This window comes from Pan troglodytes, chromosome 7 (genome assembly GCF_028858775.2).
Source record: "Pan troglodytes isolate AG18354 chromosome 7, NHGRI_mPanTro3-v2.0_pri, whole genome shotgun sequence".
NCBI classification, from domain to species: Eukaryota; Metazoa; Chordata; class Mammalia; order Primates; family Hominidae; genus Pan; species Pan troglodytes.
Window position 1 is genome coordinate 110,496,750 of NC_072405.2, and position 16,012 is coordinate 110,512,761.

Genomic DNA, 16,012 nt, shown 5'->3' on the forward strand with positions numbered 1-16,012 from the left:
GAAAAATAAAAGGAAAGACAAGGTCCCTGCCCTCATGAGACTAGAGTTCCTTTAAGATTTGTTCTCCTAATATCTTGAATACAGAATTAAGAATCTGGAGGTATTAATACCTGGAACACATGGTGTTATGTATGTCTATATTTTACCTCCATGCAGGACAAAAAGTGACAGAAATATGTGATCCAACGCTATTTAGGCAAAAGGCTGGAAAGAAAAAAAAAAAAGCAAAAGCAAGACTATCTTGTCACCAGCCAGCCCACACATTCTAGAATTAGTCAACTCTTATAGAGCAAAGAGACTGCCTTATCTTACTGCTCATATAGATGAAAATGAGCTGCTTACTAACCCTGAAAACCTGGCTCTCTCTTGTACTAAAAAACAAACAATTCAAGTGCAGACAGCCTTAATAGCAATTTCTACCAAACATTCAAGGAAGACATCATTCCAATCTTACATACTCTGATCACTGAAGTTTGCCCCAGGTTAACATTTGAAGAATCAAATTCACTACATTAACACATTAATCACAATTATATGGCAGATGCTCCCGCCACCAAATAAGCAGCCAATAAAATTCAACGTATTTTCAAAGGTAAAAACTCTTGGCAAACTAGGAGTTAGAAGATAATTTACAAAATTCAATAAAGGATATCCTATAAATACATCTGTGGCAAATAATAGCTGAAATGATGAAAGGTTTCCCTTTGAGGTTATTAACAAATCAACAATGCCCCCTATAACCACTGCTATTCAGAAGTATACACTAGAAGTCCCAGCCAGTGCAAAAGGCCAGAAAAATAAATAAATGATGCAATGATCTAAGAGAAAAAAAACAAAACAATGGGAATCCCACCTCTACCACTTAGCAGCTGTGCAACTCCAGGCAAATTACTTAATATCTCTGTGCCTCAGTTACCCCCATCTGTAATGAAGATAGTAATACCTCCTTCACAGAGTTGTTCTGAGGAATAAGTATTTTATTTTGAACCAACTCTAATGATAATTAAGACTTTAGTATATAATTTGATATACAATTACCTTTTGCATCTTTCTAAATTATATGACCCCTATTCACTGTTCAAGGTAAACCTAATATTACTTTTTAATTTAACTTTAAAGTTCAGGGGTACATGTGCAGGTTTGTTATATAAGTAAACTTGATAAGTTATATTTTTCTTTTACTGTTTGCTTTTCCATAAGTTACTATTTTAAAAGTGCTCGGAAAGTATTTCACACTTCAAAGCACCGTAAAAGTGTTTAATACAAACATTCACAAGTGATAATTGTACAGTGATATCCCAAAGAATCTGGAGATAAACCATTGGAATTAAAAGAGTAAGATTCACCAGATACAAAATTGTTATACAAAATCAATGGCATTTCTCTATACTATTAGTTACAAACAGAAAATGAGGCTGGGCGTGGTGACTTACGCCTGTAATCCCAGCACTTTGGGAGGCCGAAGCAGGTGGATCACTGGAGGTCAGGAGTTTGAGACCAGCCTGGCTAACATAACGAAACCCCTTCTCTACTAAAAATACAAGAAATTAGCTGGGTGTGGTGATGGGACACCTGTAATCCCAGCTACTCGGGAGGCTGAGGCAGGAGAAACGCTTGAACCCAGGAGGCAGAGGTTGCAGTGAGCTGAGATCGCACCACTGCACTCCAGTCTGGGCAACAAGAGTGAAACTCTTTCTCAAAAAGAAAGAAAGAAAATGACATTTAAAAAATATACATTATAGGATAAAAAATATCAAGTACCTGGGAATGAAATTTAACAAAAGATGTAAAAGAATTCTATAGGGATAATTATAGATTCAATGTAATCCCAATCAAAATTAGTGAAACACAACAAGGTTATTCTAATATGTTTATGGAAATATAAAGTGCCAAGGACAGTCAAGACACCATCCAAGGAAAAAACAGTGGCAGACTTGCCCTATTAGATAGCAAATTCAGATTCCAAGACTGATGTCTAAATTGTCCACTAACTCACCTTGGAGATGTTTCTGAAAATGCTCATTCACCAGGTATGTTTTTACATGGTTCCTTCATTTCCTTTAGATCTTGGGACAAATGTCTTCTAGAGACTTTTCCTGTTCTGCCCTGTATAAAACAGTACTGCTTCCCCAAAATCCCAGTCACTCTTATTGTGCCCACCTCTAATTTTTCATAGCAATCATCTTCTGGTTATTTTACATCTGGTTCCATTATTTTAAGCTACATGCATATGTTTATTATTTTTGTATCCTCCAAATTCTAATATAAGCCCTCTGAAGCCAGGGTGTTTATTTGGTACTATGCTGTATTTCCAGCATCTACTTTGTTGAACGAATAAATTGGTAGAAGTCACAAAAATTCTGACTAGCATATGATGTACAGTGATCCAATCTGAACTAAATTTTAAAACTGCAAACTTTTTCATATCCAGCTATTAAATGATAGCCACCCTAAATAACATAACTCTCCCCAAGTTTAGAATACTATTTTTGGCATTCAAAAATCAACCAGTATGTAAACACTGGCTGTTAAGCAATGATATCTCATGCTCTAGTGAAGGAAATAAATGAAACAACAAATCCATTAAAAGGAACCATATGAAATGTAGCCTTGAGAAAAGAATTTTTTTCCTTAGATCCAAGTACAGACTAGAATCTGTAAGAAGCGTGATGACTGTGAATGGAAAGGCAAAACAATCTATGGAGCAGGAGTTTCTTTTGCTCATGTCATGTAGCAATTAATAGCTCCGACGGTTTTCAACACATACTTTATCCTTTGGTGATTTGTCTATATGTTTACCTAAATAACAGGCTAGGGAAAGTCTTACATGTTTACAAATTAACACAATTTCCAGCAAAAATAAGTTAGGAGTGATGGATTATGTGCATTTAATATAAAAAGCTAACTAAGTGCTCTGAAGCTGGGAATTTGTACAATGAAGTGAATCTACCAGTTAAATTGGTGGTCCACATAATCAACAGTAGGATATACTATTATAATCTTTGTATTTCTTTTCTCTCATTACCAGATGATTTTTCCAACAGGCTTTAAAGTACAAAGAGTTTTAACAAGATTTCAGTGAGTTAAGGTTTATTTTGAATACCCTGGAGGTATCTCTTGTTCAAGGCTAGCCCAGAGTTGAGCTCCAGGGAAAACTGGCTTGGTCCTAAATTAATCCAACTTTGAAGGATACAGGAGACAAGGAATTTCTGAAGCTAGCTGAAAGATCCAGGAGACAAGGAATTTTTGAAGCTAGTTTTAAGGTGAGACTGAAGTGGTACTGGTTGGGAGTATCACCAGAAGTAGGTGTAGGGTGAATGAATGCACCAGCCTCCTATAGGGCACTATTTTTGCTGTGTTCCTCTGAAGATCATTTAGCTTTCCATTTCATCTTTAGCCTTTTAAAGAAATGTCAAGAAGGCAGTCAACATATTCATAAGATTATTTTGGCCGAGCATGGTGGTTCACGCCAGTAATCCCAGGACTTTGGGAGGCCGAGGTGGGTGGATCACTTGAGCTCAGGAGTTTGTGACCACCCTGGGCAACATGGCGAAACCTCGTCTCTACTAAAACACACAAAAAAATTAGCCGGGCGTGGTGATGTTTGCCTGTAATCCCAGCTACTTGGGAGGCTGAGGCACGAGAACTGCTTGAGCCCAGGAGGCGGAGGTTGCAGTGAGCTGAGATCGCACCACTGCACTCGAGGCTTGGGCTACAAAGTGAGACTCCATCTCAAAAAAAAAAAAAAAATTATTTTCATGAAGCATTAACTATATACCAGGGAAACAGAAAAACCATCTATGCATTTTACAGAAGCTACAAGAATAGAAAGCATCTGATTACAATTAGCTTGAATTTAAATGGCTCGTTTCATAATCTAATGTTGCTAGAATAGAATCTCTTAAAATAGTCTTTTAAGATCTTTTTACTTTTTTCCCCTTTTCCCAAGTTAGCTGATCTTTCCACTTTTCTGAGGATTTATAATACTGATTTCTCTTCATAATTTAATGATAGATATATTTACTCAAGTTAAATTCAACCAATTTACTCAAAATAATTATGTTGATGTATACAGTATCTTTTTTTCTGGTGGAAAGGCAGGAATTAGGAAAAAAGGGTAGTTTCTAACACTGTTGAAAAGTTCAGCAAATGCTTCCCTTTGAGCTGAGACCAGAAGGCAGAATAATCACAATGGCTTGCAATATTTATGAATACTACCACATGGCCAATGAATATTCTCATTCTTATTTAAAAAAAAAACACTTGTGTACACACCAGAAGGCAGCAGTACATTAGTATTTACATTTATTTAACGTATGCAGTTTACACACTCATTATTAAACAAAATTGGAATGCAAACAAATATACAAATACCATAAGCATTATCAAATAAAATAACTGGCACTAGTGTTATAAGCATATTAATGGACCTGGTAGGGAAAAGTGATGGAAGAAGACTGCAGCCCATGGCATTTTTCTTTTTACCAAAAGAAAACGCTCAGTAGCACCATAATGGTAATACTTAAAAGAAATACATAAGATAGAACATTTTAACTGCTATCATTGAGGTTAACCTGCTTTTATTTAAGTGAATTATACAGGAAATTAACAGTACAGGCAGTATTTTGGCCAACTTCTGCTTATGTCAGCTGAACATTGTCCATAAACAAAAGCAAAAGAAAATAATGCTAATCATACATGGACCTTTTGTACTTGGTACAAGTTCTGCACCGTGCTTTGATTTCATGGTTGGAGAAGATATGCATGTGTTAAAAACTGAGGTTATGTAAAGTTATTCACTAAAGCCTGAGTGTGTCTTTGGTAGGCTAATACTTTTTCAGCATTATTAATCACATTCATGTTTATCTATTTCCTGTATTTTTATATATAATCCAAGGTGACCAGAGAAGACATGGAAAACAACACAGCAAAATCCTCAAATAACTAGGCCATTAAAACCCAGTCGATCCCAAAGGCACCAAGAATCAATGGGGTACAAACTTCCCCTTAGAGAAAGGTGGATTTTTTGTAATACTTATAACCTAATGGGACTTTATTTTGTAGTTTTATGTATCTTATTTGTTGCTGTCATATGCTTAATTACTTACCTTTACATTTTTTCCTCTAAGATGGCATCAACAATAAACAAGATAGAGTACCAGGTATTTCTATTTCAAAGTTGTGCAAAAACTGCCACAATCTTGCTCAAAGTGTCTAAGTATCCAAATGGTAGCAAATGAGCTGCATTAAGCTTTATATAACCACATTGCATGTGAAGAAAAAAAATGAAATTTATGCCGATATAAATAGAAATGTTACAGAGTATCATATACTGAGAGTAACCTATGCAGTTCTTTTAAACTTATCTCTTAGTGGTTTCAATAAAATATCACTAACCACTTATCCCTAAAGCCTCAAGTTATCTTCATTTGAATGCTGTAGAATTGCATTAGTATTTTATATTGATTATATAAATTAAGACCAATTTCTATCTAAGTATGTGCTTCAAGCAATGTTTTGTGGCAAACACACAAAACATGCTTTGCTCTTCAAATTTATTATCCTTAAAATAATGCACTTTTAAAGCCTTCACTTCATAGTTTGGTAACTAAGATCCACATGACACACAATGCCTTGCTGAACACAGAAAATGTATCTGCATTATGATAATGAAACCCGGCTTTTGCTGGTAACCTGAAACTTAAGTAGTCACATGTAGTTCAACCAGCTCCAAACACGGTTGTACAGTGGTAATTATTCTGCAGCATTTATGGGCCTAAATTTCAGTCTGAATTGCAACTTTTAATTCCATTGTCTGATGTGAGTGGTTGTTATTTGTTTCTTTTAGTGCATCGCCAAAATATAAATCAACATTAGGTTTTATTCCATTGTTACCATGTTCTTCAGCAATATGATTCAACTGTGAAACTTCTGAACAGGAAGCAGTTTGGGTAACCACAGAAATGCTACACTGATGTGGGGAATTTTCCAGACGGTCATTTTCTACCTCAGGAAGAATGTTAACAGTAGCAAAGCGGGTGTGATAATCACTGGAACCATGACTACAAGAAGTTTTCATGCTTTCTAGGTCAGAACAACTAAATTCAGAAAAATGACTAGAGTGGGAATCTGCTACAGAAGGCATACTGTCACTGAGGGATGGAGCCTCAAATTCACTTGAGTTCGTGCTTTGTTGTTCTAACAACTGTGCATCCATGTCCTCTCTCGTCTCATTTATCTTCATGTTACCCTTTTTCCTCAGTTTACCACTTTTTGATTTTTTCCCTGCTGTTGCTTCTTTGGACCACTTGGTGGCACTAGATTTACCTTCAGGCAAGCCACTGGATGAACCGCCAGCATGACTTCGGGTGGCACTGCCATCATCCACACTACTGCTTCCACTGTTGTGCCTGAATTTGGATGGCTTTGACTCAATATCTACTTGCACCTCCATACTGTTGCCTTCTCTGAAATATAAGAGTAACAAATGCAAACATAATTGCTGACTTCTTTTTGTTCAGATGACTGGGGGAAGGGTTTCTATATGGAAAATTCAGACTATATATAAGCTATGAGAACACCTTAATGCAGAACACGTTCTACTTAAAAAACATACTTGATATAACAGAATTCTTCATAATGCTTCAATGTTTTAAAATACTGGTGGATACATTTATTGCTTATGCTGTTCTAGACACTATGCTACCTTTTTTTAAAGAACAGCTTTATTCAGATATAATTCCCCTGTTTAAAGTGTACAATTCAGTGATTTTTAGTTGTGATCAGAGCTGTGCAACCATCACCACTACCTAACTTCAGAACATTTTCATGATCCCAAAAAGGGACCTTACATCCATTAGCAGTTAGTTACCATTCTTCCCTTTCCCAGCCCTTGACAACCACAAATCCACTTTATGATCTATACAGATTTGCCTACTCTGGACAGCTCACTGTTTCCTTTTCTCAGAGAACTTAATAGTTGGTAGCCACTTTTCACTGGTAATTTGTCTAATGATAGGAATTATTCCTTTAAAATTAATTTAAAAAATACTTTCAATTTTATAACAGTTTTTTCCTTACTTGTCCAATGGGATGTAGGAATTCAGAATGGATCCTGCCATTGCTTTGGTGCTGGCATTATCACTAACTGTTCCCAAGCTGACTGTGCCAGATTCTCCACTTAGACTGTACCGTTCTTTCTGTACATCTGCTTGTACTTCCAACCTTAAAGGGGGGTATGAAATCACCAAAATTATATTTAATATCAGCACTACTGTAATATGTATCTTTAAATAATTCAGTTAAGAACCCTAGTAACCAGAAGCTATTTTAGGAACCATTATTTTTTATTTCCTTTTATTTAATTTAAATTCTACTGCAGCACACTGCATAGTACCAGCCATCCAAATAAAATGGGGAACATCAGCTGTCTGCCAAGTAAAGTGGTAATGAAATAACACAAAAAAGACACAAAGGATTTTCACTTAAATGTACTCCATTATTCTCACTCAGCATATGGCACTTTGTAATGTTTCAATGCAAAACACAAAGTTAGAATACATTATTAATCATTAAACATGACACACCAATGAATCCAAAAATCCTGGGCATCTATATTAAAAAATGACTCTATAAATAACACCTGCCTTTTAATACTTTATTTATTTATATATATTTTTAGAGACAGGGTCTCGTTATGTTGCCCAGGCTGGTCTCGAATTCCTGGCCTCAAGCTATCCTCCCAACCTGGCCTCCCAAAGTGCTGGGATTATAGGTATGAGCCACTGAGCCCAACCAACATTTGCCTTTTTAAAAAGAGGTAGTATATACCACTATAACTTAAGAGTTTGTATTTAAGAGGCAAACTACCTAAAAATAAGATGTCTAATTTATCTTTTAATTCATGTATTCTCCCCTACACTTAAAAAAAGCAAGGCTAATAAGCCTAAGTGAAAAATAGTGAATTAAAGAGAAACAGGGGAAGATAATTTTTCCTACTTATCTATATGGCTATTGATAAAAGACTTGGTGAGAACAAAGTAAGCAAGCATTAATACATAAAAGGACCCTAGCCGATTATCCTGGTCCCCGTTCACACATTCCTGGATGTCCTGACTCCACCTGTTTCCCAGGACTCAGCCAAAGTCCCATCTCCTAATATCTGGCTGTTGTTACCCACAGAGGTAAGATCTAGGCTTAAGTACTGCCTTTGCTTCAATGTCTACTGAAGCAGCTGTAGCAATGATTTATAATATAAAATGTGACAAGGACAGTGAAAAAATTGGCAGAATGTTATTCCTTAGACTTAGAAATCTACCACCAAATTTCTTTTTTCTTTTTGAGCCAGGGTCTCACTGTCACTCAGGTTGGAGTTCAGTGGTGTGATCTTGGCTGACTGCAGCCTCCAACTCCCAGGCCCAAGTGATCCTCCTACCTCAGCCTCCCGACCAGCTGGGACTACAGGTGCATGCCACCAAATCCATCTAATTTTTTATATTTTTTTAGTAGAGATGGGGTTTCACCATGTTGCCCAGGCTGGTCTCAAACTCCTGAGCTCAGGCAATCCACCTGCTTTGGCTTCCCAACATGCTGGGATTACAGGCGTGAGCCACTGCACCTGGCCCCAAATTTCATTTTTAACATTACTATTTTGAACCTTGACATAGTAGGGTTATATATAATCATCATGCTTTATGTTCAAAATTCTCACCTAATTAATAATTTGTAGTTACCAGAAAGCAGAACCAAACCAAACCAAAACACACACCTGTTAAAACAGTTTACCATGGCACTTCCTGACAGACTCCCCGTTATACTGGCTCCAGCTAGTGCCATGGTGCTGGCCGTTTCACTCAGGTTGTCTCGGATGGCTCCTATTCGATCCATGTGGCTTCCACTTGCACTCAAACTGCCAGTCAGCCCACCAACACTTCCCTCCCCTATGCTTGGGTTGTGTCTTGCTTCTGCTACTGATGTTGTGTCTAAATGCAAATATTCCAAAGAAACTAAGTAAGTATGATTATCAATTTTCTCCTTCTTAAATTCCTCCAAGATTTCAGAGAGGACGTTATATAAAGTATAAAATATACGCAGACATGGAAAAATATTTTTTTCAGGCTAGTCCACTAGAAGCAGTGGGAATAGAGCCAACAATTTTAAATGGTCACTAGTTTCTTTTTTCAAAAACCCAGATTTAGGAATTCTATAAAGAATATGATTGTTAAAAAATATAGCTGACTTTAGAGGAAAATTATGTGACAGTTTTCATTAAGGGTGTCATTTAAAGAGCTTATTCTCTAGGTCAGTAAGAATAGGCTAAAAGTTGATTTCTAGATATATGCCACAGTTCTGTCTACAAGCTATTATTAAGATCTGATAACACTATGTTCCAATTTTACAGTACCTCTCACACATTTTGTATTGAAGGAGTCACTTATTTGCACCAATATTTGAGTTCCTATTATATACCCAATCACACGGTGACAAATGCTATAAGGAAAAATACAAGAGAGTAAAGGGAAGGAGAGTGATGAAAAGTGCATGTACGTACATGTCTGTGAGCCATTTTATATGATGTGATGACAGAAGGCCTCTTTGATAAGGTAATACTTGTAGAGACAAATGAAGTAAAACAGTGAGTCATGAAATTTTCTAGGGAAAGAGTATTCCAGACAGAGAACTGCCAGTTTAAAAGCCTAGAAGTAGGATAATGCTTGGCACCCTCAAAAATCAAGTGAGAGTGGTATAAAATAGGAGGGTGACAAGAGATGAGCTCAGAGACATAGTTGGGGCAGATCATGTGGGGCCTTTTGGGCTATGATAAGGACTTTGGATTTTCTTCCCCAGTACAGTTAGAAGCCACTGGGGAAGTTTTGAGCATAAGAAAGTCATAATCTGACAGGGTTTAGACATGTGACTATGGCTGCACTATGGACTAGTGAATAGAAGCTGAGAAGTTGATACAGCAGTTAAGAGGCTATTTACAATAGCCCAGGAAAGAGGATGGTAGCTTGGACTAAGGAAAGGACAATGAAGAGAGTAAGAAGTGGCTGGATTATGGCTAAATATTGAAGGAAGCAGCAGAATTTGCTGACAGATCAATCAGATGTAAGACAAGAGGGAAAAGAGGGAGGCATTGTTAAGTGAAGGTTTTTGGCCCAAGCAACAGGAGGAATGGAGAAGCTACTTATTGAGTTAAGGAGGATGAAGGGAAGAAGAGATTTTAGAGCCAAGAATTTGGCTGTAGAGAAGTTAAGCTTGAAATTCTTGTTAGACACTCAAGTGCAGATTAAAGAGGAAAGTTACACATGCAAGTTTGAAGTTCAGGGGAGAGGTCGGTCTATGCATTATTTAATAGATGAGATTAGGGGAAAAGTGTAGATACATAAGAATTCTGAGAACTGAGCTCTGGGGAACAAACATTTAGAGGTCAGAAGAGGAAAATGAACCAGCAAAGACTAATGAGACGGACTGGCCAGGAAATATGGTAAGAAGTGGTTTCCCATAAGAAAAGTGAAGTATTTCAAGAAGGGTAGAGTCTCTACCATGTCGGATATACTGTTATATTAAGACGAGGACCAAGACCTGACCACTGTATTAGGTTACGTGGAGGCCACTGGTGACTCTGCTTCAGTGAATAGCAGAAATAAAATTCTGGAGTGGTAGGGACAAAAATCTGATTGAGGCCAGTTCAAGAGAAAATAAGAGGTAAGAAAGTAGGCATTATCTTTACACATCTGCCTAATTATTTCCCTATGACAAATTTCTAAAACAAGAATTGCTAGAATATAGAACATGCACTTTTTAAAAAAGGTTTATTGACATACTCCTATAGGCAGTCTATGAAGGCTTTTTTATTCTTCTTAATCTTTGCTCATTACTGTTCTAATTCACATTTCTTTGAATAACATTGAGTTGAAGATATTTTTGAATTATTGGTCATCCGTATTTCTTTTATTAACTGTATTCCTCTTCATATCCTTTACTTAGTTATTTGTAATGTTTCAGGCAAAATTTAAGATGAAAAGTTTATGATTTCTAAGACATTATATTCCAATCAGAGGTCAGATACCCAGAATTACCCCCACCTCTTTCATCCATACACTCCTCCTTGGCAGTTTATTCACTGACATACTTCTGAATGAATACTATTAGGCCTAGTAAAAGGATGGCAATGGAAATTCTGAGTTGCATGTTATCTCTGGCCTCCCCACTACTTACACTGTTAATAAGCACATTTTCTTCCTTTGCTTAAAGGACTTACCTACAGCTGTGTTAGTTCCACCAACATTTATATCATTTTCATCATCAAATTCAATCCTAACTCCTTTTCCATTGCCTGCTGAGACTCCACAACCTCCGCTTCGACAAAGAGAAATTGGAACTACGCCATAGACATAAGCTAACATAATAGGAACACCAATACCTAAAGAGAAATTAAATCAGTCATTACAAACAACAACAACAAAATAACTCACAGAAACATGAGTTTTAGAAAGTCTTTTCAAGAGAGTCATACAGAGAAAAGTGCCAGGGTTCTGAAGAGTTGGCTGGAACATTTGCCAAAAGTAGATTTACCCAGTTGTTAAGCAAATTCAAGGTTCCCAGCCTCTCAGGTAATGCACATAAGGGGAAAAAGAGAGAGATGTAAACTTTTTTCTTTTGAAGTGCCAGGCCTCTGAACTGTACTTGGGGTGGAGTGGGGAGGAAGGGTATCAGCCACTAACAATTTACCAACTACTTTAAGGCTAGGCTCTTGAATCTGTAATACTTTCAACCAAGACTTACTGCAGGCTCAATTTAAATTGTCCTCAAATTAAAAAACAATTTAAAAAAAATCCTTCCACAAAACTTTAACTCCATAAAATTGTAGGTAATTAGTACTTTTCAGCATTTTCTTACCTACAGTCACTGCAGCTACTACTGGAGACACGATTACAGACAACGTTACACCACCTGCTATGGCCAAATTCCGTTTGTGCTTTGAAACATCCTTGCCTTCATAGCGATTGTGAATCTTGAATTAATAAAAATAGGGGTGGGGGATTAAAGAGAAAATACATTACAATTTAACTTAGTTGAAAAAGATCTATACTTGCTAAAGTGATTTTTCATAGAAGTTCGTAGCTGAGTATCTTAGTTCAAGGTAAACCTACTAGTGTCCTTAAACTATTATATATTCTCACAAATAATTTGCTCCTTATTAATTTGCTTAAGACAGTGATTTAATGGATTTTACTTTGTGCTTAAAAGTTCTGAGTAAAAGTCGTCTTTATAATCTTAATCAAAAGTAGTGTAATTATGTATCGAGCAAAGAGGAAGAAATTAAGATTATTATTTTCAACACAGTTATGAGTTACATGGTTCACCAACAGGATACTTCCAGCATTCTAAAGGTTTCTTTCTAAAGAATATTCTCTAAATGGTAAAAATTGGCTTCTAGGGAAGGTTTCTTTTTAAAAATTGACCTTAAAAAGCAGTTCTAATAAACAAGTATGAATAAACAGTATTATTTTTTTCTCAGATCCTTTTTATGAAGACAAATATTGACAAATGACTCAAATTCCAGGGCTCTCATTTATAGCTCAAAGTAAATGGCAGAGAAAGAAAAAAGATGATAAATAATGGCTACCAGAGGACAGGATTGAATTCACTCAGCAATCTCTGTACAGGACAGGTGTTAATAAGTAGAATTTGATATCATCATAGAAGCGGTGATTAAAAACTGGCTTGTGAAATTACATGAACTTTGAGATCTTTATTTTCATGGTTTGCAAGGGCTAATATAGCACATTTTCCCCCTCTGTTCCAAAACAAATTCAAAACAGCCTCAAAAGTATGGGGACTCTCTAAAATAAAATGACTTATAAACAATATTACAGATGGGACTTATAAAATAATCTATTATTACATGGTATAATAACACCTTTGGCCTTTGGAAGGCTGTAAAGTACGATGAGTGTTGTGGAAAACAGTAGAAAGGTTGGGGTGGGAGGTGGGTGATGCACGTATGGGACAAGAAACCTTTCTATTTCCTAGTCAGAATCCCATTTCCCAGCATTGACTAGAGGTTCCTTGTCAATGAGCCTCCTCACTTCCCTACACAGTCCATGCAGGCAGAGATGGTAGACCTTCCCAAGGTACCTTTCATTATCCTTCAGCACTGCGGCTAATTCCTGCTCCTCCCCACTCCCATTCCTGGGAAACTTAGCACTGAAGAAGAGAAAAGGCACAACTGATGGAGCAGACTTGCAAAGGCAGGCTGCCAAGAGAAAGGAGTCTTCTAGAAAATTTTTCAGCCTCAAGCACCAATGTTTGATTAGTGATCACATTATCCCACTATTTCTGGTTCAACTTAATTTTTCTGTTTACTATTTTTTGCCACATTCTCTACTTTTTATTGTTAAGTGAAGGCTCAGCTTTTGGGTACTTTATTGACTTAGCAGGTTTTCCTGGGCTGGTTGGGATCCCAAAGCACCACAGAATATTGTTTCAATGGAAAACTAATTCATTCATTTACAACCCTTTGGGTACATGTTTGAAAAAAGGAGATCTGTAACTGTACCCTATGACCTGAACAATGAGGTAAATAATCTCTTCTCTATAAATGATTTATAGGTACATGTGGTACAACAGTCTCTCTTTCCCTTCTAAGTATCTGAATAGTTTTGTTTTCAGCAAAGCCTTGCTTTGAATAACTACATGAAAAATTACGATCAGCTAATATATTTTGAAATTTTTTATTTTTTCTCTCTCTTTTTTGGAAACAGGGTCTCTCTGTGTCGCTCAGACTAGAGTGCAGTGGCACGATCACAGCTCACTGTAGCCTCAACCTCACGGGCTCAATCAATCCTCCCATCCCAGCTTCCTTAATAGCAGGGGCTACAGGCATGCACCACCACTCCCAGCTGATTATTTAGTTTTTTGTAGAGACAAGGTGTCACACACTGTGTTGCCCAGGCTGGTCTCAAACTCCTGGATTAATGCAATCCTCCCTCCTCACCCTCCCCAAGTGTTAGGATTACAGGCATGAGCCACCACACATGGCCCAACATTTTTTAAAGTCCAGGTTTACTCACTTAAAACCTTCAGAAATAAATATGTGACTTATAAATATGTTTGTCATCAGCCCCAAAACTAATTTTTAAGAAATAGTATATATTATTTTTCTGATTATAAAATGTATGTTGAATATAAAAAATTCAGCTGTTTTACAGAAGAGGATCAACCTTATTCCCAGTCGGGTCCCAGAAGTTAGAAACAGAAATAAAGGAAACAAAAGGAAACAGATCTGACTCAAACGTAAGAATTTTGTAACAATTAGTAGCCATTTTACAACAGAATGGATTGCTTCATGAGTTGGTGGTTTCCCCATGACTGAGTTCCCAAATAGCTAATGAAACTTAATCACGGAACTTATATTAAGAATTCATGCATCTGAGTTCAAATCTCAGCTCTGCTTCTTTGTGTGTAACTGAAGATATATTACATAAACTTTCCTAAATCTCAATATTTTAACACACAGAGACCGAAATATCGAGGTTGCTGCAGGGTTAAAATGAGTAAAAGTACATACAACACCTATGACACAGTATGACAACCTTTAGATCCTTTTTTTATTTTAGAGATAGGATCTTGCTCTATCACCCAGGCTGGAGTGAAGTGGCACAATCACAGCTCACTGCAGCCTCCACTTGCCCATCTCAAGCAATCCTCCCACCTCAGCCTCCCAAGTAGCTGGGACTACAGGTGCATACTACCATACCCAGATAATTTTTAAATTTTTTGGAGAGATGGGGTCTCACTATGTTGTCCAGGCTGGTCTTGAACTCCCAGCCTCAAGTGATCCTTCTGCCTCAGCCTCCCAAAGTGCTACGATGACAGGAGTAAGCCACCATGCCCAGCTTGTTAGTTCTTTTTTTTTTTTTTTGAGATGGAGTTTTGCTCTTGTTGCCTAGGCTGGAGTGCAATGGTGCAATCTCAGCTCACCACAACCTCCACCTCCCAGGTTCAAGTGATTCTCCTGCTTCAGCCTCCCGACTCTGGGATTACAGGCACCTGCCACCATGCCTGGCTAATTTTCTCTGTATTTTTAGTAGAGATGGGGTTTCACCATGTTGGCCAGGCTGGTCTTGAACTCCTGACCTCAGGTGATCCACCAGCCTCAGCCTTCCAAAGTGCTAAGATTACAGGGGTGAGGCACCGCACCCGGCCTGTTAGTTCCCTTTTTGAAAATTGCTATCCTTTGTTCTGCTTGGGTACAAGGTTGGGATTAATTTCTTTTTATTTTTTAAAAAAAGTTTTAATTTTTTTGATCTTCTTGGATACCAAAGAAAAAAATTTTTTTTTCTTTTAGCTATATCCTACTGAAAGTTACTTCTCAATCCAGAGATTCTATTAATTTAGGCAACAACAGACTTCTTAGGACCTCATAAATTATCCCATTAACCCTTAACAAAAGAACTATTTGCTTAGCTAATGAAATATAATTCATCAATTAGAGGCCAGTGGTAGTCACTGATGTTTGGACTTTCACAAGATTGTTATAATTTGCAAAATAGTGTATTTATTAAAAACAGTAATCCAAAAAAAAGCTTTGAACTACAGCAGAAATAATTCAAGAACTGGCTAATTATTCTTTGCCTGAGGGCATGTGTTATTTAGCTATTAACTTTCATTAAAAAGATCTCATAGACCTGACCTTACAAGGATATACCTATGAGAAAAATCTCAGGTGTGTATCCTTCAATATTTTATACTCAAAGTTTTATAATACAAACATACTAAAATTTTCAGATTCAGAACATTTTAAAGCAAGTCTGCTTTATACGTATTTATATATGCTTGCCAAACACTAAAAATTTATGAAAAAAGAGTAACTGTTTTATACTGAAGAAACTAAAGATACCCTTTGTCTAAAAAAAAAAAAAAAAAACCCAAAAATCATCAATACTAAAAGAATACACCTAAAGATTTAGAATAAGATAATGGACTAACAAGAAGTATGCATTTT

At 36.8% G+C, this 16,012-nt stretch overlaps 1 protein-coding gene across 15 annotated transcripts in view; it reads right to left on the reverse strand.

Annotated features, from left to right (window-relative positions):
* Positions 1-16,012, reverse strand: part of RNF19A (ring finger protein 19A, RBR E3 ubiquitin protein ligase) — a 93,418-nt gene that overhangs the window by 35,985 nt on the left and 41,421 nt on the right. For 11 of the 15 annotated variants that reach the window (XM_063816482.1, XM_063816483.1, XM_063816486.1 and 8 more), the window contains exons 6-10: positions 11,902-12,016; positions 11,264-11,425; positions 8,768-8,981; positions 7,081-7,224; positions 6,328-6,467 (exon numbers count right to left, since the gene is read on the reverse strand). In XM_063816482.1, coding sequence (XP_063672552.1) covers positions 6,328-6,467; positions 7,081-7,224; positions 8,768-8,981; positions 11,264-11,425; positions 11,902-12,016 — 775 coding nt within the window. Of the gene's footprint in view, positions 1-4,288; positions 6,468-7,080; positions 7,225-8,767; positions 8,982-11,263; positions 11,426-11,901; positions 12,017-16,012 lie in introns of those variants that run through there. The other 4 variants (XM_001152507.7, XM_063816488.1, XM_009455726.5 and 1 more) reach the window with 1 other exon arrangement.